The sequence below is a fragment of the Hyperolius riggenbachi genome, chromosome 8 (assembly GCF_040937935.1).
Source record: "Hyperolius riggenbachi isolate aHypRig1 chromosome 8, aHypRig1.pri, whole genome shotgun sequence".
Lineage (NCBI taxonomy): Eukaryota > Metazoa > Chordata > Amphibia > Anura > Hyperoliidae > Hyperolius > Hyperolius riggenbachi.
The window spans coordinates 39,876,522-39,900,640 of NC_090653.1; the positions used below are offsets into that span (position 1 = coordinate 39,876,522).

Genomic DNA, 24,119 nt, shown 5'->3' on the forward strand with positions numbered 1-24,119 from the left:
GTGGAAAACTTCAAGGGGACCGAATACTTTTGCAAGCCACAGTATACACATGACAATTTTCAGTTTATTATTGTTTAAAATTCAGTTCTATATGTATTTTTTTTTCTAAATTCACTTCACCAATACTTTTGCAAGGCACTGTACTGTATATGTAGTTTTACCAGTGGCACAACTTAGGAGCTTGGGGCCCCAGTGCGAGTTTTACATGGGCCCCAAGCACTTTATTGATATGGAGCTCCAAAACCTACCAAGGACAGCTGCAGAGGAGTATTTAGAGTAACAGTTTAAAAGTTACCACTATGCAGGGCCCTGGAGCAGAGGGGGCCCAGTGGGCACTTAATGTATTCGCCATTAACTTCCTTGTGTTTCCCCCACATGGCTTGTGGCAAACTGCAAACGGGACTTCTTATGCTTTTCTGTTAACAATGGCTTTCTTCTTGCCACTCTTCCATAAAGGCCAACTTTGTGTAGTGCACGACTAATAGTTGTCCTATGGACAGATTCCCCCACCTGAGCTGTAGATCTCTGCAGCTCGCTCAGAGTCACCATTGACTGCCTTTCTGATCAGCGCTCTCCTTGTTCGGTGTAATGGATAGCGGAGAGGCCGCCGCAGCGGTGAGCGGCATGGCGGCCGTATCCACGTCTCAGCCGGCGGCCTCCGCCGCGTGGTTACATGTTGGAGTTTTGCCTGGTCCCTCAGTTGCACACAGACTGAGGGCTACGCGCACGCCAGGCGACAGGACCTTTATGCAAGTAGAAGGGGAGTCAGCTGACTCCAGTGGTGCTCCGGATTGGATGAGTGACTGGGGCGGCACTGTGGACCGCTCTGAGTATATATAGGACCTGCCTGTCAGTTGCTGGTTGTCTGCTGTTGCAAATGCTACATGTTAGCACTCAGACCTTAGTCAGATCCGAAAGTGTGCTAGAACCAGCAGGAGCTGGGGATCCACACTTATCCAGATTCTGTTGATAGCTTAAAGTACTAATTGAATTGTATTATTTGTTATGACCTTCTGCTACCCTAGACTACTCTTCTGTCTTTTGATTCTGTGCCTATGCCTATCTGATCTAGTTGCCGACTCAGCTTATACCTCACTCTGATTCAGTCTTCTGTCTTTGTACCGTATCTGTCCGTGTGTTGCCGAACCTGCTTGTCTGACTCTTCTGCCCTCACCAGTGAGCTTAGTTCTGGTGAGGGATTCTCAGTTTAGTATCACCTGCTCCTCAGGTTGATAGCTTCAGTACAGTCTTAATCACCTGCTCCTCAGGTTGATAGCTGCAGTACAGTCTAAATCACCTGCTCCTCAGGTTGATAGCTGCAGTATAGTCTGAATCACCTGCACCTAAGTTGATAGCTGCAGGACAGTTTGAATCACCTGCTCCTCAGGTGATCAGAGGCTGCAGTACAGTTTGATCTCCTGCCCCTCAGGTGATCATCTGCTGCAGTACAGTCTGAATCACCCGCTCCACGGGTGATCAGTATACATTGTCTTACTGTGCTTCATCCGCTCCTCGGGTGAACTGATCCTCTGGGATTGTGGGTATCTCTAACTTTATTACTGTTGCACCAAACACTTATCTTACACCAGGGTGTCCTGTGCCTTGCTATACTTGCATTATTGGTGATTCTGCAGATCACCACATAATCAGGTATAACATCTGTATTATTGGTGATACTGCAGATCACCAATAATCAGAAAATCTGTTCTGCTGACACCGATCGTTACATTCGGCCTGTGAGTTTAGGTGGACGGCCTTGTGTTGGTAGGTTTACAGTTGTGCCATACTCCTTCCATTTCTGAATGATCGCTTGAACAGTGCTCCGTGGGATGTTCAAGGCTTTGGAAATCTTTTTGTAGCCTAAGCCTGCTTTAAATTTCTCAATAACTTGATCTCTGACCTGGCTGGTGTGTTCTTTGGACTTCATGGTGTTGTTGCTCCCAATATTCTCTTAGACAACCTCTGAGGCCGTCACAGAGCAGCTGTATTTGTACTGACATTAGATTACACACAGGTGCACTCTATTTAATTATTAGCACTCATCAGGCAATGTCTGCGGGCAACTGACTGCACTCAGGCCAAAGGGGGCTGAATAATTACGCACACCCCACTTTGCAGTTATTGATTTGTAAAAAATGTTTGGAATCATCTATGATTTTCGTTCGTTCGTTCCACTTCTCACGTGTACACCACTTTGTATTGGTCTTTCACGTGGAATTCCAATAAAATTGATTCATGTTTGTGGCAGTAATATGGCAAAATGTGGAAAACTTCAAGGGGGTCGAATACTTTTGCAAGCCACTGTATGTGTCACCCCCCTTTGCAATGAAGCCCCTAAAAAGTCCCAATTATTTACAGAAGGATTGTCACCATAAAAGTCAAATTTCAACAGCAACTCTTCTGAGTGTATTAAGTGATAACGATGTGAATCCTGCATTCAAAACTTTTTCTGCTGTTATGGTTTGGAGTATTCTCACACCTTAGGAGCACTTGCCCTTTAATTGCCATTGCCATCGGCTGGCAAAACAGTTGCATGCTGGGGGGTCTTTTTATCTATAATATATTCCTTCTCTCTTCCCTTTATTTCCCCCTCCTTCTAATGAAATAAGACAGTGCACTTCCTAGTATAGACCTCGGTGGGACTGTCTGGGAGGAGGGCAGGTAACGAATACACAATTACTAAGAGGAGAAAAAAAAAGAGCGAGGGAGGAAATTATGTCAGGATTAGCTTCATTCAAAGGTAACCAAGATGGAAACTGGCAAGAATAGGATTCTCTGCTTTTCCTGTGCAATACATCTGTTACGTAAGTAGAACTAGTATTTATCTACTTATGTGTTTTATATTTCTAGGTTACCATGGGTGTCACTTGTTTACCATGGGTGTCACGGTTTAGGACATTTCTAAAATGTTAAATAATGTTGGTACATGTCATTAGCGGCATCTAGCATTATTATACATTACCTGCCCCCGGCGATCGCTTCTCCTCCACTTCCTGGTTAGTTTGCAGGTGTCCTGCAACCAGCCAATCACCATGCCGGAACTGAAGCCACATGGTGATTGGCTGGTTGCAGGACACCTACAAACTTATGGATCAATCGCCGGGACCAGGTAATGAATAACATCACCCCTGCCTACTCTCATACTGAACCCTCCCTCTGCGTGTGCCTAACTCTAAGACCCCCTGGTGCCTAACACTTCACCACTCTCCCCGCTGCCTAACCTTAACCACCACCCCTGCACACTGCATAAATGTATCTATCCCCTGCCTAACCTTAACCTCCCCATCTAATCTTAGCCCTCTAAACTATACCCTGAGGCCGCAGGGGGCAATAGTAGAAGCCACGTTTAGCGGCAATGAAGTTAAATTATGGCCCCCGATAAAGCGCCTGATATTTATTGGGCACCATAATTTCAACTTCATTGCCGCTAATTGTGGCTTTAACTATTTTTTATCAGGGCTCATCCTGTGCCATTTGCATTTGCTTCAAATCATTGAGGCTTGCTGGTTTAATTGCTCCTAACATATTGTCCTCAGAAACACATTTCCCCATCTATGGCTGCCTCTATCTTCTCTGTATAGATATCACTCACCCCATATGACGCTGAGTGTCTCCTCCAGGCTGCTGTGCTCCACATGGCAGGAGTAAGTGTCGCCCTCCCTTGTTGGCACTTCCACGCTGACTCTGGTCTGATAGGTGCCGTCAGGATGGGGGAGGATGGGACTGGCTTCATCTGAAGGAATATGGTCCTCTCCATTCTTCACCCACTTCACATCCACAGGCCGAGGGTGAAACCCGTACGCCAGACACTGAAGTCTTGTCACCCCGTCTGGGTGCTGACGGCCCCACACCTTCACCTCTGGCCGCACTGAGGGTGAAAAACAGAAGTTTATATCACTGATGGTAGTGGAGCAGCTTCCAAACACCGCCACAGAAGATGATAGCTCTATATTCAGTGGTGTGAAAAACTATTTGCCCCCTTCCTGATTTCTTATTTTTTTGCATGTTTGTCACACTTAAATGTTTCTGCTCATCAAAAACCGTTAACTATTAGTCAAAGATAACATAATTGAACACAAAATGCAGTTGTAAATGATGGTTTTTATTATTTAGTGAGAAAAATAACTCAAAACCTACATGGCCCTGTGTGAAAAAGAAATTGCCCCCTGAACCTAATAACTGGTTGGGCCACCCTTAGCAGCAATAACTGCAATCAAGCGTTTGCGATAACTTGCAACAAGTCTTTTACAGCGCTCTGGAGGAATTTTGGCCCACTCATCTTTGCAGAATTGTTGTAATTCAGCTTTATTTGAGGGTTTTCTAGCATGAACCGCCTTTTTAAGGTCATGCCACAACATCTCAATAGGATTCAGGTCAGGACTTTGACTAAGCCACTCCAAAGTCTTCATTTTGTTTTTCTTCAGCCATTCAGAGGTGGATTTGCTGGTGTGTTTTGGGTAATTGTCCTGCTGCAGCACCCAAGATCGCTTCAGCTTGAGTTGACAAACAGATGGCCGGACATTTTCCTTTAGAATTTTTTGGTAGACAGTAGAATTCATGGTTCCATCTATCACAGCAAGCCTTCCAGGTCCTGAAGCAGAAAAACAACCCCAGACCATCACACTACCACCACCATATTTTACTGTTGGTATGATGTTCTTTTGCTGAAATGCTGTGTTACTTCTACGCCAGATGTAACGGGACACGCACCTTCCAAAAAGTTTAACTTTTGTCTCGTCAGTCCACAAGGTATTTTCCCAAAAGTCTTGCCAATCATTGAGATGGTTTTTTGAGCAAAATTGAGACAAGACGAGCCTTAAAGTTCTTTTTGCTTAAAAGTGGTTTGCGCCTTGGATATCTGCCATGCAGACCGTTTTTGCCCAGTCTCTTTCTTATGGTGGAGTAATGAACAATGACCTTAATTGAGGCAAGTGAGGCCTGCAGTTCTTTAGGATGTTGTCCTGGGGTCTTTTGTGGCCTCTCGGATGAGTTTTCTCTGCGCTCTTGGGGTAATTTTGGTCGGCCAGCCACTCCTGGGAAGGCTCATCACTGTTCCATGTTTTTGCCATTTGTGGATAATGGCTTTCACTGTGGTTCGCTGGAGTCCCAAAGCTTTAGAAATGGCTTTATAACCTTTACCAGACTGATAGATATCAATTACAGTACTTTGTTCTCATTTGTTCCTGAATTTCTTTGGATCTTGGCATGATGTCTAGCTTTTGAGGTGCTTTTGGTCTACTTCTCTGTGTCAGATAGCTCCTATTTAAATGATTTCTTGATTGAAACAGGTGTGGCAGTAATCAGGCCTGTGGGTGACTACAGAAATTGAACTCAGGTGTGATAAACCACAGTTAAGTTATTTTTTTAACAAGGGGGGCAATCACTTTTTCACACAGGGCCATGTAGATTTGAAGGTTTTTTTTCTCACTAAATAATAAAAATCATCATTTAAAACAGCATTTTGTGTTCAATTATGTTATCTTTGACTAATAGTTAACGGTTTTTGATGAGCAGAAACATTTAAGTGTGACAAACATGCAAAACAATAAGAAATCAGGAAGGGGCAAATAGTTTTTCACACCACTGTACATCATCAATAATAATAATAATAATCAGTACTTACACTGCTACTGAACCGCCAGTAGTATTAAAATGACCTGTTGGTCCTGCTTAACGGAACAACAGACGTTTTAAAATGTCCTCTGCCACCAACATTGCCAAGCAAGTGCCCAACTGCCGCGTGTACTAGTGAGTCTCGGACAATTGCGATTGGTGAAAGGGAAGGAGTGTTCTTTGAACCAAACAAAGTGCATGTAAGGGAAAGATCATGGGTTCAATGAGAAGCCAATGATATTTCCTTTAACCAATGATATTTCCTTTAACCAATGATATTTTCTTTAACAACACTGTCTGTGTGCTTGTTCAAAGCACACAGACTAGTGAGTGTGAGGACATCTAGTGGTAAAAAAAAATACATACAAAATTAAAAAATACACATTGTACACCCTTTTCACATTAATTTAAAATAAATAAATAAATACCTCCTTTCCCACTCCCCTGCCACCCCATAGAAACCAAAATAAAACACAAACAAATGACAGAATTAAAAAAAAAAAAACAAAAAAAAAAAAACAAACGTAAATAAAGGCTTGTAATTATTAAAAATTCAAAACAGAACAAATACACCTTTCTTTCAAAAAATATATTGTCACCATGCTGTACTAGGGACATAATTTAAAGGTTGTAATCACCAGGACAAATGGGCAAATAAAATGTGAGGGTTTTATTTACAGCAGAATTGTTTAATTTAAAACTATAGGGGATGAAATTGGAGAAATGGTGTATTTTTTTCATTTTCCCCATGTTTTCCCTGAAAAACAAATATCACACCAAAAAGCCTGATTTGTGGTATACGGTATAGATCATTTCTGCGTGATAAGTAGTGTTAACTTTATTAGTGAATGAAAGGGAGGTGCGCTGACCAGGCATGGTTGGAAGAGCCAATTTCCGATTCCGCGGTAATTCCGCATACCGCCACTACCGAAATTCCGCTTCCGCTACATTCCGGTGGAATTCCGCTACATTCCGCGGAATTCCGCCACGTGCACTTTCCGTATTTTTAAACGGACTTCCGTAATTTTTAAACGGATTTCCGTAAATTTAGGAGGAAATACTCAATCGCTCATTTGAAATATCTATTGTTAATAAAGTTGATTTGTATTTTGTAAATTTGGATAAAAAAAATGTTGAAACCGTTATTTTAGCGCGGTAACTTTCCGCTGATTATGATTGGTCAACTCATTCCGCATCTCCTGATTGGTCAATTCATTCCGATTCCGATTTTGCCGGAATTCCGAATTCCGGATTGCAAATTCCGAATACTGCGGAACCATGCGGAAACCCCAATTCCGGCGGAATTTCGGAATTTTAGCTTCCGCGGAATTCGGAAGCCCATGCCTGGCGCTGACATGGGGGAAGTTGCTCTGGTCCGTTACAGTAAAAACCCTTGGGGGTGAAGTGGTTAAACAGTTGAGTTGGAAACCCTTAAAATTCTTATTTCTGAAAGTTGCCATGGATCTTTCATATTCAGTGCTGCCCATAATTATTCATACCCCTGGCAAATTCTGACTTAAAGTTACTTTTATTCAACCAGCAATTCATTTGACGGGAAATGACATGGGGCTTGATTCACTAAACCGTGATAACTCATATCACGGCCGTTTTCGCGTGCATTTTTGCGTTTGCATGCGATAATTCGTAAGTGCGCCAAAAGTCACGATCGTGCAAAATGAGTTATCATGAGTTATCACGGTTTAGTGAATCAAGCCTCTAGGTGTCTCCCAAAAGATAAGAAGACGATGTACAAAAGCCATTATTGTGAGAGAAAAAAATTCTCAGCTTTTATTTACATTTGAACAAAAAGTGTCCAGTCCAAAAGTATTCATTATTATTCACAAAACTGTCACAGTCTGTGGGAAAATCCAAAGTTCTATGCCATTCCAAATAATCCAAGCTGTTCTAAAGCATCCTAATTACCCTGATTAATTGGGAACAGCTGTTTTAATTAAATTAACAGGTGAAAAACAGCAGCTCTCTGCAGTTGGTTTGTGGACAGTCATGGCTAAGACAAAGGAGCTCAGTGAAGACCTGCGGCTACACATTGTGGCTGCTCACAAGTCAGGAAAGGACTAAAAGTCCATTTCTAAAGGTTTTCAAGCTCTAGTGGCTACAGTGCAAAGTATTATTAAAAAAATACAAGATGTGCCTCACTGCGGAAAATCTCAGAGGACATGGTCAGAAGCCAAAAAGTGACACCAGTGCTGACCATAACGATAGTGAGAGAGGTGAAAAAGAATCCAAGGATCACCACCAAGGTCATCCTGGTGAATCTGGGCTCTGCTGGTGGCAATGTCTCAAGGCAGACAATCCAAAGGACACTACACACTGCTGGGTTCCACGGATGCAGACCAAGGACGCCACTTCTCCAGATAAAGCACACAAAAGCTCCCTTGGCCTTTGCAAATGCTAATGTGGACAAAGAAGAAGACTTCTGGCCTTTTGTGTTATGGTCAGATGAAACAAAAATTGAATTGTTTGGTCACAATGATGCTTCCTTCATTTGGCATAAAAACAGAGAAGCCTTCAACCCAAACAAACCATCCCCATTGTCAAAAATGGGGGTGGGAACCTAATGCTTTGGGGGTGTCTTTCAGCCAGTGGACCAGAGAACCTAATCACAGTAAACAGCACCATGAAAAATGAGCAATACATGAGGATTCTCAATGACATCAGGCAGTCTGCAGAGAAACTTGGCTTTGGGCACCAGTAGACATTTCAGCATGACAATGGCCCAAAACACACAGCAAAAGTGGTGTAGAAATGGTTCCGCAGACAACAACATTAACGTTTTGGAGTGGCTCGGCCAGAGTCCTGACTTGAATCCAATTGAGAATCTGTGGAGGGAGCTAAAGATCAGGGTGATGGCAAGAAGACTTTGCAACCTGAAATATTTGGAGCTCATTGCTAAAGATTAATGAGCAAAAATACCTGTGGAGAAATGCAAAAAGCTGCTCTGCAATTATAGGAAGCGTTTGATTGCTGTAAGTCAATAAAGGCTTTTCTATAGATTACTGAGAAGAAGATAATTAATTTTGGACTGGACAATTTTTGCTCAAATGTAAATAAAAGCTAAGAAATGTTTCTTTCCCACAATAATGCCTCTTGTACATCGTCGTATTATCGTTTGGAGACACCTATGTCATTTCTCATCCAAAAATTACTTGCTGGTTGAATAAAAGTAACTAAGTCAAAATTTGCCAGGAGTATTATAAGCTCTTATACTTTGTGAAATCATAAAATGACAGGCAAGGACAGCCCACTGTTTCGGCCTATATGGCCTTTCTCAAGTTGCCAAGCAAGTCAAATACATCAAGCATTTCACAACAACCTTGTTATACACCCTCAGCCCCACCCCTCAGGGCGGATAACCAACATGTATGGACCTACGGAGGGAGGGAATCCGGACATGATGGGGAACTTCAAGGAAAAATTTGCACCGAAATTTAAAGTGTAACTCACCAATCAGCGCCTGGATGTATGATGGAAACCGCTAGCTGTGAATTCAAATCGCCACAGGTGAATGGCCACATCACGCTAATTTCCGCCTCGCTAGCTCATTGTAGCAGCGAAAAACACTGCTGGTCACGTGAGCAGCTCACAGAGCCAACCATCTGCGTCCTCTCACTGCCCAGTAGAAAAATGTAAAGTATAAGAGCTTATAACACTTATTGGTGTGGTGCCGATCCTTTGTGGAATTCTTGGACTGTGACCCCCTCAGTACAGGGGAGAGGATCTTGGCGCACACACCTGAAAACGAAACCTTTCTGTGGGTTTTCCCAAGTCTACATAAATACTATGCACAGTGCTGTGGAAGATGTCAGCGCTATATAAATATATACTAAGATTCACCACTATGTTTTTTTCATTGCACATAAAGAGAATATATGGTATCCATGGGAAGGTTTTTTTATTTAATGTCTGCCCAAATGGTCACTGGTCGTATATTGTCCTAACTGCACCTGAAAATGGTTTACTGAAGGCTTTCACATCCATGCTGGGAACTTTAGTTACTATGAAGCCCAATGTAACCTTTCTAAAGGCTGAACTCCCTGAGAAAAATAAGCCTGGTACCATAAAAGTCTTGTGTGCTCCCAGCCACGGTGCACCATCAAGGACGCGCCTGCGCAGTGCTCACCGATCCTCCTGGCCTGGAAGTAGCTTTGGGGAGACAGTAGATCATAATGGACGAAATCGGAGTGGAACAGGGGAGCGGGGCATGAGGAGAGCCTCCTACACATGCCTGCTCCTCCTGTTTCTAAATTTTGAAAAGAGCTAAGGTATCCTTTAAAGGAAATCTGAGACGACCTGCAATAAAAGATTCATACATACTTGGGGCTTCCTCCAGCCCCTTCAGCCTGATCCGTCCCTCGCCTCCACCCTCCGGATCCTCTGTAAGGGCTCCTGTAAGTTTGGCCAGTCGGGGCCAATCGGCGGATGCACAGTGCTGATGCAGTCCCTGTACTGTTCCCATCAATGTAAACTTACCATTCCAGACAGTGATTGGTCATTGCAGTAAATTGTTATTGGGTAGTGGGAGGAGCAGTGTGGTGCTGACAGCTTTATAGCTTTTTATTGTATGTAGCTGTACAGCGTTACTGGGGGCAGCAACTCCATCCATTTCTGCAGAGAATCTAGTGTGTGTACAGCACCCCTTCCTCCCTCCGTGCCTTGGCCAGTGATCAGCCTGTCGGATCCACTAAGCATCCGACAGGCTGATCTGTGTACTCCATCATGATCTGTGTACTCCATCATGAGCAGCTCCGTCGGCCCTCCTCCCACCTGCATAGCAAAAAAAGAACCCGTCACTAGCCTATCTGTACAGCACTCGGCCCGCACTGTCACCAGTGGGATTGAGTCCTGAACACTATTGGGGGACAGTCCTCATACGAGTGTACTTTGTTTAAGTCTCTCTTGTTGTAAGGAAGACAAATAAAGTTAGTTTTGGCCACCAGTCCTAAAATTTGCATATCTAGTGTTATCCGGGCATCCAGCAATATTCCAGCAGCAGAGTGCACAGCAGCAGTACTGCAGCAATACTGAGGCAATAGCACAGGTGGTTTAGAGGCGCCCGTGGTTATGCTATCTGGCTAGCATACAGCAATAATAAACAGATTTATAGTAAATCTTGTCCGACCTTAAAGAGACTCTGTAACAAAAATTTCAGCCTTATGTCTTCTATCCTATAAGTTCCTATACATGTTCTAATGTGGTCTGGATTACTGCAGCCTTTTCTAGTTGCACTGTCTCTGTAATATAGCTAATCTTTCCTTTGTCGAGCTTTGTCGACCCAGAGAGGAATGTGGCAGCAATGGAATATTCCCCTTGAAAAGCAATAAATGAATTTGGATTGGCTTTTGTAGGCTCCACTCTCTTTTATGAATATTAATCCCAGTCACCCAGTGACCAACTGTGCAAAGTTTGAGAACCCTGCCATTAACAGTGTAAGAAAAGCTGCAGTTTACATTTTCCCAGTGAAATTTGTATTTGTCTCCGCCCACTGATGACCCAGCATTGCCCGGGTATGTATTTGACAGGTGTTGGCTATGCCCACTTTTTCTAACAGTAACAGACAATTCCTTAATTACTCACTGACCAAATTTGTGAGCTTTGCAGTCTTTGGCATCAATAATTTGCATTGAAATGAAACAAATCTGATGGGCTGTTTGTGTCTCCACCCCTTTTCTGATATTGAACCCCAGTCACCCAATAAATAACTGTTCCCAGTTTGGGGCTTGTGCCATTAACAGTGCAAGAATGGCAGTAATGAAATATTCCCCTTGAAAACCAATAGATGAATTTTTATTGGCTTTTGTAGGCTCCATCCACTTTTATGAATAATAGCTGATGAATCGGCGTTGCCCGGGTATGTATTTGGCTGGTGTTAGCTCCGGCCACTTTTTCTAACCCTAACACACAAATACTCAATGATCAAGTTTGTGAGCTTTGGGGTCTTTGTCATCAATAATTTGTATATTTCCATAGAAATTAAACAAATCAGATTGGCTGTTTGTGGCTCCACCCCTCTCCGGCATTTGAACCCCAGTCACCCAATAACCAACTGTAGCAGGTGAATTTTGATTGGCTATTATAGGCTCCACCCACTTCACATAATAATAATCTCAGTCACCCAGTGACCATCTGGGCAAAGTTTGAGAACCCTTGCCATTAACAGTGTAAGAATGGCTGCAGTTTATATTTTCCTAGTGAAATTTGTTTTTGGCTCCACCCACTTTTTGTAACCTCGCCACACAGTCACTCAATGATCAAGTTTGTGAGCTCTGGTGTCCTTGGCATCAATAATTTGTAATTTACCAGTGAGATGATCTGATTGACTGTTTGGAGCTCCACCCCTTTTCTGAATTTGAACCCCAGTGACCCAATGACCAACTGTACCAGGTTTGGGGCTTGTGCCATTAACAGTGCAAGAATGGCAGCAATTTAAATATTCCCCTTGAAAATCAGCAGGTTTTTAAGCAGAAATTCACTGAATGGGTTAAACATGACATTTTAGTTTTGCATTTAGCTAGAAATCTGCGTGATTTAGATACAAATGTATCTTTGTTTGGAATGCAAATAGACCTCTGAAAAGCCTGTCTGGGAAGCTCTCTGTGCTTCTCAGAGAGGTGTTTGTTTATTTACATTGTAAATAGATACATTTGTATTTGTTAACCTCAGCGAATTTCTAGCTAAATGCAACACTAAGGCTGCTTTCACAGTGGGACGTTACAGGCGCACGTTAGTGCAGCCTGTAACGCTCCCCAACAATAGGGCTGAGCTCTCGGATTCCGAATTTCGAGTTTGCCATCGGAATTTGGCAGTTCCGAGTAAGCACTCGAAACTCGAAAATTCGGCAATTCCGAGTACTGAATTCGCGTTTACATTGTCAATAGTCAATAGTGCTAAATTCTGTGGTTAATTGTAAAGCCCCCTTACATGCTATCATCACCAAATTTGGCATGTATGTTAAGCAGATGAGTAGGAACATGGTAAAAAAAATTGATTTCAAAGTTTCATAGGAAAAATGGTTTTTAAACTGTGTAAAATGACAGTGCTGCAGTACAGGTTACTGCATTCCGAGTTCTGTATACATATTGTATACATTTCATGAAAACAGACAGGGTGGGGTCCCCCCTCTCAAGCCTCCTTAACCCCTTGTCCCCCATGCAGGCTGGGATAGCCAGAATGCGGAGCCCCGGCCGACTGGGGCTTCGCACCCTGAGCTATACCAGCCCGCATGGTCCATGGTATGGGGGGGGGGGCTCTGGAGGAGAGGGGCGGCCAAGCCTTCCCCTCTCCCCCAGAGCCCTTGTCCAATCCATGGACAAGGGGCTCTTCCCCACCTCCGGTGCCCCAGGAGGAGGTGGTGGCCGCCGATGTCCTGGGGGGTTCATGGTGCCATCCGGGGTTCCCCTTTAACAAACGGACCCCGGAAGCCGCCCCCTCCCCAGGAGAAATGAGTACAGAGGTACACGGTACCCCTTACCCATTTCAGCAGAATTAAAAAAAGAAATAAAAGCACGACAACGAAAGAAGTCCTTTATTATTCTAAATTAACCAGGGATACTTACCTTGCAATAATCCCATGCCAGTATCCTCAGGAGTGGTCCCACGCCAGTATCCTCAGGAGTGGTCCCACGCACCCGCCCAACTCTCGGGGCTGAATGGCTGTAGACAGCCTCTGCAATCTGTATTGCATAAGCTAGAAACACGAAAATTGTTTGCTAAAACAAGAATTTTCTGCAAACAGTGTCATAAACAAAATGGCTGCTGGGGAATCCCCATTCCCCGGAGGCCACCTCAGAGTGTCAGATCGAGCGTTATTTCACATAAATAGGTGGGTCCAGGGGACCAGGGCACCTCCTGCTCTGGTCACCTAGACCCACCATCTATGAGAAAAATGGCTGGTTTCGCCACTCTAGTGTGGCCTCCAGCGTTCCGGGATTTCCCAGTGGCCATTTTGAGTGCATCACTGTTTGCCGAAATTTCTTGTTTCAAAGGCAACATTTTCGTGTTCATAGCCTCTGCTACACCGATGCAGAGGCTGACTATGACCATTCCGTGGTGGGAGTTCGTCGGTGTGGGAGGGTGGTGGGATGTCATAAGAGGATACTGGCGTGGGACCACTGCTGAGGATACTGGCGTGGGACCACTCCTGAGGATACTGGCATGGGATTATCGCAACTAGGTAAGTATCCCTGGTTAATTTAGAACAATAAAGGACTTTTTTCGTTGTCGTGTTTTTATTTCTTTTTTTAACCAGCTGAGCGGTCTGGACGAGCTCAGCTCGTCCAACACCGCCAGCGGCTGCCGCTCAGGCCCTGCTGGGCCGATTTTAATGAAATAAAAAGCAGCACACGCAGCCGGCACTTTGCCAGCCGCGTGTGCTGCCTGATCGCCGCCGCTCTGCGGCGATTCGCCGCGAGCAGCGGCGAAAGAGGGTCCCCCCAGCCGCCTGAGCCCAGCGTAGCCGGAACAAAAAGTTCCGGCCAGCGCTAAGGGCTGGATCGGAGGCGGCGGACGTCAGGACGTCGGCTGACGTCGATGACGTCACTCCGCTCGTCGCTATGGCGACGATATAAGCAAAACAAGGAAGGCCGCTCATTGCGGCCTTCCTTGTTTATTCTGGGCGCCGGAGGCGATCGGAAGATCGCCTCCGGAGCGCCCTCTAGTGGGCTTTCATGCAGCCAACTTTCAGTTGGCTGCATGAAATAGTTTTTTTTTTATTTAAAAAAAACCCTCCCGCAGCCACCCTGGCGATTTAATCAGAACGCCAGGGTGGTTAACTCTGCTGAAATGGGTAAGGGGTACCATGTACCCCTATACTAATTTATCCTGGGGAGGGGGCGGCTTCCGTGGTCCGCTTGTTAAAGGGGAACCCCGGATGGCACCATGAACCCCCCAGGACGTTAGCGGCCCCCACCTCCTCCTGGGGCACCGGTGGTGGCGAAGAGCCCCTTGTCCATGGATTGGACAAGGGCTCTAGGGGAAAGGGGGAGGCTTGGCCGCCCCTCTCCTCCAGAGCCCCCCCCTCATATCATGGACCATGCGGGCTGGTATAGCTCAGGGTGCGAAGCCCCAGTCGGCCGGGGCTCCGCATTCTGGCTATCCCAGCCTGCATGGGGGACAAACACGCTGTCTGTTTTCATGAAATGTATACAATATGTATACAGAACTCGGAATGCAGTAACCTGTACTGCAGCAGTGTCATTTTACACAGTTTAAAAAACATTTTTCCTATGAAACTTTGAAATGATTTGCTCAAAAACTATAAGGTCTTCTCACAAATTTTTTTTTTACCATGTTCCTACTCATCTGCTTAATATAGATGCCAAATTTGGTGATGATAGCATGTAAGGGGGCTTTACAATTAACCACAGAAGTTGGCACTATTTAATTCAATAGAAATGCACTCGGAACACGAAAATTCGGTTTTCGCATTCGGTACACGGAATTTCGACAAAATCGGAATTCAGCTGTTCCGATCAGCCCTGCCCAACGCACAGCAATGTAACTGCAATGGGCTGTTTACAGTGCCCATGTTGCGTTTCATTGTAACGCTGCACGTCAATCTAAAGTGCAGCATGCTACGGCTTTAGAGCTGCTTTGCCGCGTTAGCCTGCTTGCACAGGCGCAGTGATTAGCCACATGGCTAATTAATATTCACTGCACTGTGCTGACGTCACTGGCGGAACCACGTGATGCGGAATGTGTTCCGCTCACGTGGTCTCCACCAGCGCATGCGTACTATAGTACGCATCACGGACGCATCAAAGAGCTGCTTAGCGCAGCTCTTTGCCAACGTCCTCTGCCACCACCACCATGCGTTGCGTTAGGTGCACGTTATGCGACCTTAACGTAGCACCTAACGCAACGTCTTATGGCCCATACTCACGGGCTACAATTGTCGCCACAACACGCGGCGCGCGCGTGTTGCAGCGACAGGTCGCCCCTGAAGTGAGTATGAGGCGTTGCACAGGCGCGCACCCCGAACCGTCGCTCGTCGCTGATGTCGCCAGGCGATTGACCGCAACGGTCGCTAGTCCGCGTGAGTATGCGGACTAGCGACAGCAACATAATTGCAAATAGACAGCGCTTCCGGTGAGGGGGGAGGAACGTCGGCGACAGCTTCCGTCGCACAGCTGATCCCTCTTCCACGTGTGTACGCGGAGGGAGCTGGCGACAAGCTGTCGCTGGCCTGTAGCGCACACGCTCACGTGTGCTGGCGGCAGGCCACTTATGTTGCCCGTGAGTATGGGCCAATAGTGCGTAAGTAGCCTTAAATGTCATGTTTAACCCATTCAATGAATTTCTGCTAAAAAAAAAATAAAAATCTGGCATAATAGTTTCGAAGCTGTAAGCAATCTTTTAAAGCAAAGTTGAAATGCTGGGTGTTAGACCGCTTTAATCCCAGTCACCCAGTGACCAAGTTTTAAGCTTTTGGGTTTCTGCCATCAAAACTGTGTGAATGGAAGCAGTTTATCCAGTAAAGTAATCTGATTGGCTGTTTGTGGCTTTGCCCCTTTAGTGGATTTGAACCCCAGCCACTTCATGACTGACTGTACCAGGTTTGAGGCTTCTGCCATTATTAGTGTAAGAGTGGCAGCAGTTTCAATATTTCCCTTGAAAATCAATAGGTGAATTTTTATTGGCTGTTGTAGTTTTCACCCACTTTCCTGAATATTAATCCCAGTCATCCATTGACCAACTGTGTCATGTTTGAGAACCCTGCCAATAACAGAATGGCTGAAATCAATCTAACAAATCGGATTGGTTGTTTGTGGCTCCACCCCCTTTACTGAATTTGGACCCCAGTCACCTATCAGGCAAGAGGCCTTTGCCATTAACAGTGTAAGAATGATAGCAATGTAAATATTGCCCTTGGAAATCAATAGGTGAAATTTGATTGGCTGTTGGCTCCACCCACATTTCTGAATATTAATCCCAGTCACCCAGTGGCCCACTGTGTCAAGTTTGGGAACCCTGCCATTAACAGTGTAAGAATGGCTGCAGTTTATATTTTCCCCTGGAAAAAATGTAGTTGTTGGTTCCGCCCACTTTTTCTAACCTTGACATACAGTCACTCAATGACCAAGTTTATGAGCTTTGGACTTTTGGTATCAATAATTTGTATATTCCCATTGAAATAAAAAAAAAAATCTGATTGGCTGTTTGTGGCTCCGCCCCCTTTTCAAATTTGAACCCCAGTCACCCAGTGATTAACAGTACAAGGTTTGAAGCATCTGCTATTAACTGTGTAAGAATGGCAGCAATGTAAATATTCCCTTTGAAAATCAACAGGTGAATTTTAATTGGCTGTTGTAGGCTCCACCCACTCTCTTGAACATTCATCCCATTCACCCAGTGACCAACTGTGCAAAGTTTGAGAACCCTGCCAGTAACAGTGTAAGAATGGCTGCAGTTTATATTTTCCTAGTGAACTTTATTTTTGGCTCCGCCCACTTTTTGTAACCTTGACACAGTCACTCAATGACCAAGTTTGTGAGCTTTCAGGTTCCTGGCATCAAAAATGTGTGAATGGAAGCAGTTTATCCACCAAGAAAGTCTGATTGGCTGTTTATGGCCCCGCCCCTTTAGTGAATTTGGACCCCAGTCACCCAATGACCGACTGTAGCAAGTTTGAAGCCTCTGCCATTAACAGTGTTAGAATGGCAGCAGTTTTAATATTCCCCTTGGAAATCAATAGGTGACTTTTGATTGGCTGTTGTAGGCTCCACCCACTTTCCTGAATATTGATCTCATTCACCCAGTGACCAAGTGTGCCAAGTTTGAAAACCCTGCGATTAACAGTGTAAGAATGGCTGCAGTTTACATTTTTCCATTTAAAATTAATGTCTGAAATTTCATTGGCTGTTTTATGCTCCGCCCACTTTTCCTGGATTAGTAACCTCGGTCACCAAGTGACCAACTGTGCCAAGTGTGGGGACTCGATTACTGTGAGAATGGCAGCCTTTTACATTTTTCCCATTGACATGAATGGGTGGAATCTGATTTGCGTTTTGTAGCTCCGCCCAGGTAAGGAGGGGGGACACAAGACCCCTAGAACATATCATCCCAGGTAGTAAGGGATCTGTATACCAAGTTTCGTTCAAATTGGTCAGGCCGTTTTCACGTGATCGAGGCACATACACACATACTGTACATACACACACACACATACATCCAATTTTATATATATATAGATACACTCTAATGAGTTCTGGGTCACCATGAGCTTGCTGGTTAGTCTGTACCTCTCGGTGTTACAAGCCTTACTCCATAGAGCCAAATTAATCCATGCCATGCACTGATGAGGATCAAACAATCCGAAACAGTCTGTATGCATGTTGGATTATTATGGCTCTGTACAAATTAACAAGCTGACACATCATTGCATTCCAGCGGTTCTGGAGGTGTGTTTAGCTTCTAAGGGCAACAATGGTTAATTTGCATATATTCAGCAGTGATGCACTGGGAGACATCTTAAGCTCACTCCAACCTGAATTTTCGCAAATTCTTTCTGTTTTAAGAAAGCAAACTTTTTTTCCCTTAGCTTAAGTTTAGCAGCAGCCACCGCTATTAATAAGGGGCAGCGGGCGGGGATGACTCACCTCTTTCGCGTTCCAGCGTGCATTCCACTGTCGTCACTTTCTGCAATGCCGTCCACTTACAATACAGTGGGCGGCATTGCAGGAAGTGACGACAGTGGAACGCACGCTGGAACGCGGAAGAGGTGAGTAATCCCCGCCCGCTGCCCCTTATTAATAGCGGTGGCTGCTGCTGAACATAAGCTAGAGGGGGAGCGCAGATGGGGACCAAGGTGAGGGAGGTAGGGGTCTGACCCCCCTCCCCGCCGCTCTGCCCAATACCCCCTTCCTGCCCGCTACCCTCTCCAGCTCGGCGGCAAGTGTAGGACCGGCATTCATAATTATGCGGCGTTTGCTACGCCGCGGGTCGGCTAGTTTTATATAATTGTTTAACTTGAAACAGGAGGTGTATGGAGTTGCCTGGCAGTTGATCTTTATTGCATCAGTAGTGTCTAAATCACACACCTGAAACAAGCATGCAGCTAATCCACTCACACTAAAGCCAGAAACATCTGATCTGCTGCATGCTTGTTCAGGGTCTATGGCTAAATGTATTACAGGCAGAGGATCAGCAGGAAAGCCAGGCAATGTGCATTGTTTAACCAATTCAGCCTTTTGGACATAACTGTTACATCCAAAAGACTGCTGCACGCTTCCACGGCCGATCACGTGAGCGCTCCCGTGCAGCCGTTCGTTAGCCCGGAGATCAATGAATGGGAACGCAGTTGGAGAGCTCCGGCACTCGCTCTATTCCTGTTCCCGTGCAGGCGGTCTATTTTTCCACTCACCCCCGAAATCTGTTCGCCTTGTCCCCGCACTGGTCACCGCACACCTAGATGGATACATTTGTGGCAAAATCCTAGGCCTAGAGATAGCAAGACCATGCGCTCCAAGATGGTGACGGCATCTGACCATGACAGTGGGACTGATACAGAGTTGCCTGACGCCCATATGGGTAAGAGATTCTCTATAGACTATAAGTGGCTGGCCGCTGAGTTTGCGTCCCATTTGCAGAAAGATTTGGCTGTCATAGTGGCAAAATCCATTGCCGCAGAATTGGTGCTGCTGACGGCGCAATTGCAATCCCATGCTGGGCATCTCGGGAAGGTTGAACAGGATAAGCTCTATAGAGGATAATATTACTACCTTGCAGCAGTGCACAGACATGCATGATAAAAGACAACTTATACTTGCTGACTGAGTTAAGGACCTAGAAAACAGGTCCCGATGTAACAGTGTTCTCCCCAGAAATTTTTGTCCGGCCGGGTGCCATGAAATATTAGCCGGGTGCCATGAAAAAGTAGCCGGGTGGGGCAATATGAGACAATGCAGGGCCGGTGCTTCTGTGCGCAACTCTGCTTACAGTATAGGAGGAAGTGAGCCAGTGACAGCCGGGTGCTCACCAAAACTAGCCGGGTGGAGCACCCGGCTAAAAAAGCCTGGGGAGAACACTGAACAACCTCAAGTTTTATAGGTCTACCAGAAACATTTAAGGCAGACTCTTTGATGGAGTGATGCTCGGATGTAATACCGGATACACTGGGTCTGGCTGGTCCATTCAAGGCTCATAGGCTGGGTAATGTGCGGCCTAGCAATATTTGTCCCCGGGTGGTGATTGCACGCGATTTAGTGAAAAAACAATAATTCTTCGAGGCTACAGAGCAAAGAAGGAACTGATAGTTTACAGTAGGGCCACAAGATTCTAATATTCTCTGGCTATTCCATGGAGGTGTCTAAAGCACGTAAAGATTTTGTACCAGCATGTCAGTTATTGTCACAAAAGAAGATTCATTTTGCACTGGTATACCCAGCAGTACTTAAAATCTTCCTGTCAGATGCTCCTGCACTATCTTCATTGTTGCAGCGGAAGGCCTTGCTTTTGCTAAGCCTGTACAAGATGGAGGAGGTGACCCGGTAACGCAGGCCGGAGCGCGCTCAGCGATCACGAAGGGACTCTTCCTCTGAACTCCCGCCAAAATCGCCACAGCTGCAAGATATTGAAGACATTGAGCAGCATAGGGACACTATGGCTTTGAAAGATGATGACTGGGCCTGAATTGTAACGCAGTGCTGTCCTTGCTTAGGACAATGGGGATTGGATGGGGGTGCGGGGAGATGGCGCTCTAATTTTCTTTTCTTTCAAGTTGCCTTTATTTAAAGAGACTCTGAAGTCTCATAAAATTCAGCTTTTTATTGCAAAAATCTCTTTAAAATGATTGCCCTAACTAAAACTCTGCATCCCCGCGGCTAAACACTAACTAAATCCCCCCAAACTCCCCGGGGAACACTGCGGGGAGCGCTTCCATGAGAGGCAGAGCTTTTGGCTGAAGCTCTGCCTCTACACGCGTCCATTAGTGTGGATCACTGCCTCCGCCCGCCCCTCTCAGTTGTCCTTCACTGAGAGGGGCGGGGAAGAGGAGGAGATCCACCGCTGATAGACGGCACATGGAGGCAGAGCTGCAGCTGAAAGCTCTGCCTCCTCCAGCAGCAAAATCCACAACCAAGAAAGTCGTTGATTTTGCACAGGGGAGTTTGGGGGATTTAGTTAGTGTTTAGCCGCGGGGATGCAGCGTTTTAGTTAGGACAATGATGTGAAAAATATTTTTGAAATAAAAAGCTGAATTTTATGAGACTTCAGAGTCTATTTAAAAGGGACTCCGAGCTCAAAATCAAAATGAAATTTGTACTCACCTTGGGCTTTCAGCAGCCCACCGTAGGTGGCTCTTCTCCCAGGCTGGCTCTTCTCCCAGGCCTTCTCACAGAGATGGCTGCCCGGCGGCTTCCGGGCAGCTCCAGCCGACACTGGCCCGAGTGTCGCGCTCCTTCTTCCGCATACGTCGCGTATGACTTCACACACCGGCCGCCTCGCATCATCACGGCGGCCGGCATAACAGTACGGTGCATGCGCAATTTATTCGGCTCTGAAGGAGGAGCTAGTTAAGCCGTGGACATTGTCTGGAGTTCTTCATACTAGGATAGCAAATCTACCTTCCCATATCAAAAGAAATATTTTATTGAGAGACACTTGTATTGCTTTCCAAGAATTTCATATATTTCTGAAATTGTTGCGCTGCCTATCTCCCCTGATGCCTCTATGGTCTTCACCAGACTTTCCTGGTGGAAATTGGTTGAGTATGTCTGTTCTGTTTAAGGACAAGGGTATTACTACACTATCTCAAATTTTTAGACTCTGAGGGAAAACTAGTGCTGTTTGAGACCCTGAAGAGGCAGTTTAATCTTCAGAGTCTCATCAGTTTATCTACTTTTAAATAAAGCAGTTCTGGGTCATTCAGCTTCATTCCCTGATCATTCTAAATTTTTGTCAATTCCTGGGAACCTTTCTGGGGAAAAAAAAAAATCGATTTTGGATTTAGATCGTGAGTTGTGTTCATTTAACCACTTAATGACCAGGCCATTTTTACCTGATCTGTGCTGTGTGGGCTCTCCAGCCCACAGCAGAGATCAGGATAGAGCCAGGGTGACCAGATTTCCCCCCTTTTTTCCCCACTAGGGGGATGTCCTGCTGGGGGGGTCTGATCGCCGCCGGCTATTTCTGCCTTTGCGGGGGGGGGGGGGGGGGGGGGGCTCCTCAAAGCCCCCCTCCGCAGCGATTTTTGGCCTCCCTGTCCTTCCCTCCCTCCCCTCTTTCCCCTGGGCGGCGCAGGACGGAGATCCGTCCTGCACCGCCTCTATTAGGCTTCAGCCTATCAGACTGCGGCGATCCCCGGCCAATCAGAGGCCGGGGATCGCCGATCTCCTTTATGGCGCTACTGCGCAGCAGCGCTGTATGATGTAAACAGCGGGGATTTCTTCCCCGCGTGTTTACATTTAGCCTGCGAGCCGCGATCGGAGGCTCGCAGGCTGTTCACGGAGACACCCTCCGTGAACTGACATGGAAAGGCCGCTCGAACGGCTCGAGCGGCCATTTCCATGTAAAACCACTTAACCTCCTTGGCGGTATGAAAAATACCGCCAGGAGGGAGCGCAGCAGTTTTTTTTTTAATTTTTTTTTTTTTTAATCATGTAGCGACGAGCCGAGGGCTCGCTACATGATAGCCGCTGCTCAGCGGCATCCCCCCGCCCGCTTCGATCGCCTTCGGCGATCACAGATCAGGAAATCCCGTTCAAAGAACGGGATTTCCTGGAGGGCTTCCCCCGTCGCCATGGCGACGGGGCGGGATGACGTCACCGACGTCAGCGACGTCGGGACGTCATTGGGAGACCCGATCCACCCCTCGGCGCTGCCTGGCACTGATTGGCCAGGCAGCGCTCGGGGTCTGGGGGGGGGGGCCGCGCGCCGCACCGGATAGCGGCGATCGGGCGCGCGGCGGCGGCGATCGGGGTGCTGGCGCAGCTAGCAAAGTGCTAGCTGCGTCCAGCAAAAAAAAAAAATTATGTAAATCGGCCCAGCAGGGCCTGAGCGGCACCCTCCGGCGGCTTACCCCGTGTCACACACGGGGTTACCGCCAAGGAGGTTAAAGGAGTTCTGTGGGGGGTTTCTGAGGAGAAAAACTGCCACTTACCTTGAGCCTCTATCAGCCCCCTGTAGCGGTAATGTCTCACGCCGTCCTCCTCCCATCCGTCGTTCTCCGCCGCCGGCCCTGGTCTAGCACGGCATGGGATCCAACTGCGGCTGCGCTGCAGTGGCCGCGCACCCGCTCGCTTCCGCCTGTGTCATCGGAAGCTTACTGCGCAAGCGCAGTATAAGTAAAGTTTGTACTGCGTCTGCGCAATAAGCCTCAGATGACGCGAAAGGAGGCGCGGCAGCGCGAATTATTCGTCTGTGTGACAGACGAATAATAGCCCGGTGTCAGCTGCGGGGAACGGCGGATGGGAGGAGGACGGCGTGGGACATTACCGCTGCAGGGGGCTGATAGAAGCCCCAGGTAAGTAGCAGTTTTTCTCCTTAGAAACCCGCCAAAGAAACCGCCGATCGGCTGACCGTGGCCGTTAAGTGGTTAAAGCCAAAACTCAGCCTACAAGACATTTGACTTATTGGGAGAGATGTCTTGAAACTTCAGTCGAAACCCTTATGCCTTTGATGGAACTGGGAAAGTTAGAAGGGTGGTTTGGGGGGAGCAGTGGAGAGAGATGTAGCTTAAAATTATATGAAAGGCTACTATGCCTTTAATTTCAAATTTACTCCTTCTGGGTCGCATTATCTGGTGTCCTGCCCGAAATGTAAAGCTAATCCTCTTGATTTATATCATTTATTATTGCCTTGTCCACTTATACAGCAATTCTGGGTTAAGGTTCGGAGAATGTGCTCGATGCTTACCGCATCTCGTCGTAAATATGGTCAGTGGGAGGCTTTGTTCTGTTGTATTGACCCATCTCTCTCCAAAGAAGATGATTGCTTATCTCGCATAGAACATCTGGTTATTTTGGTAGCCAAAGTATGCATCTTAAAATTATGGATTAGTTCTTCCTCGACTTCTCAAAAGCACTTAGTGGACACAGTGAGATTGTTGATGTACATAGCCAAGTTTGACACTGAGCAGCTTTTTTTAAGATTTGGGGAACATTTATAAAGAAATATATAGGCTTGATTCACAAAACAGTAATAACTCAGTTATCACCCCTAAAAGCTTTGCACGTGCAAACGTGCGCGCAAGCCATTTTGCGCACGTGTTGCGTGTGTAAAGTTTTAGCGCTCGTGTTTTAACTTTTATTGCACATACGGCGTTACGCGCTAAAAGTGCACTTTGCACGCGATAACTACGGCACTTCACGTGTTCACCTATTACAGTGTATACTTAGCACGCACGTGCTAAGCTGGTTTGCACGCAATGTAATGCGCGCAAAACTTAACACGTGCAAACTAATGACTTCACACGAAGTCATTAGTTTGTACGTGTAAAGCTTTACGCGCATGATATCACGTGCAAAGCTGCTTTTCACGGGCGTGCTAAATGT

The 24,119-nt window shown here is 46.2% G+C and overlaps 1 protein-coding gene across 2 annotated transcripts in view; it reads right to left on the reverse strand.

Annotated features, from left to right (window-relative positions):
* LOC137528740 (class I histocompatibility antigen, F10 alpha chain-like) overlaps positions 1-24,119 on the reverse strand; it is a 233,156-nt gene that overhangs the window by 18,285 nt on the left and 190,752 nt on the right. For both annotated transcript variants that reach the window (XM_068250263.1, XM_068250264.1), the window contains exon 4: positions 3,593-3,868. In XM_068250263.1, coding sequence (XP_068106364.1) covers positions 3,593-3,868 — 276 coding nt within the window. The remainder of the gene's footprint in view (positions 1-3,592; positions 3,869-24,119) is intronic.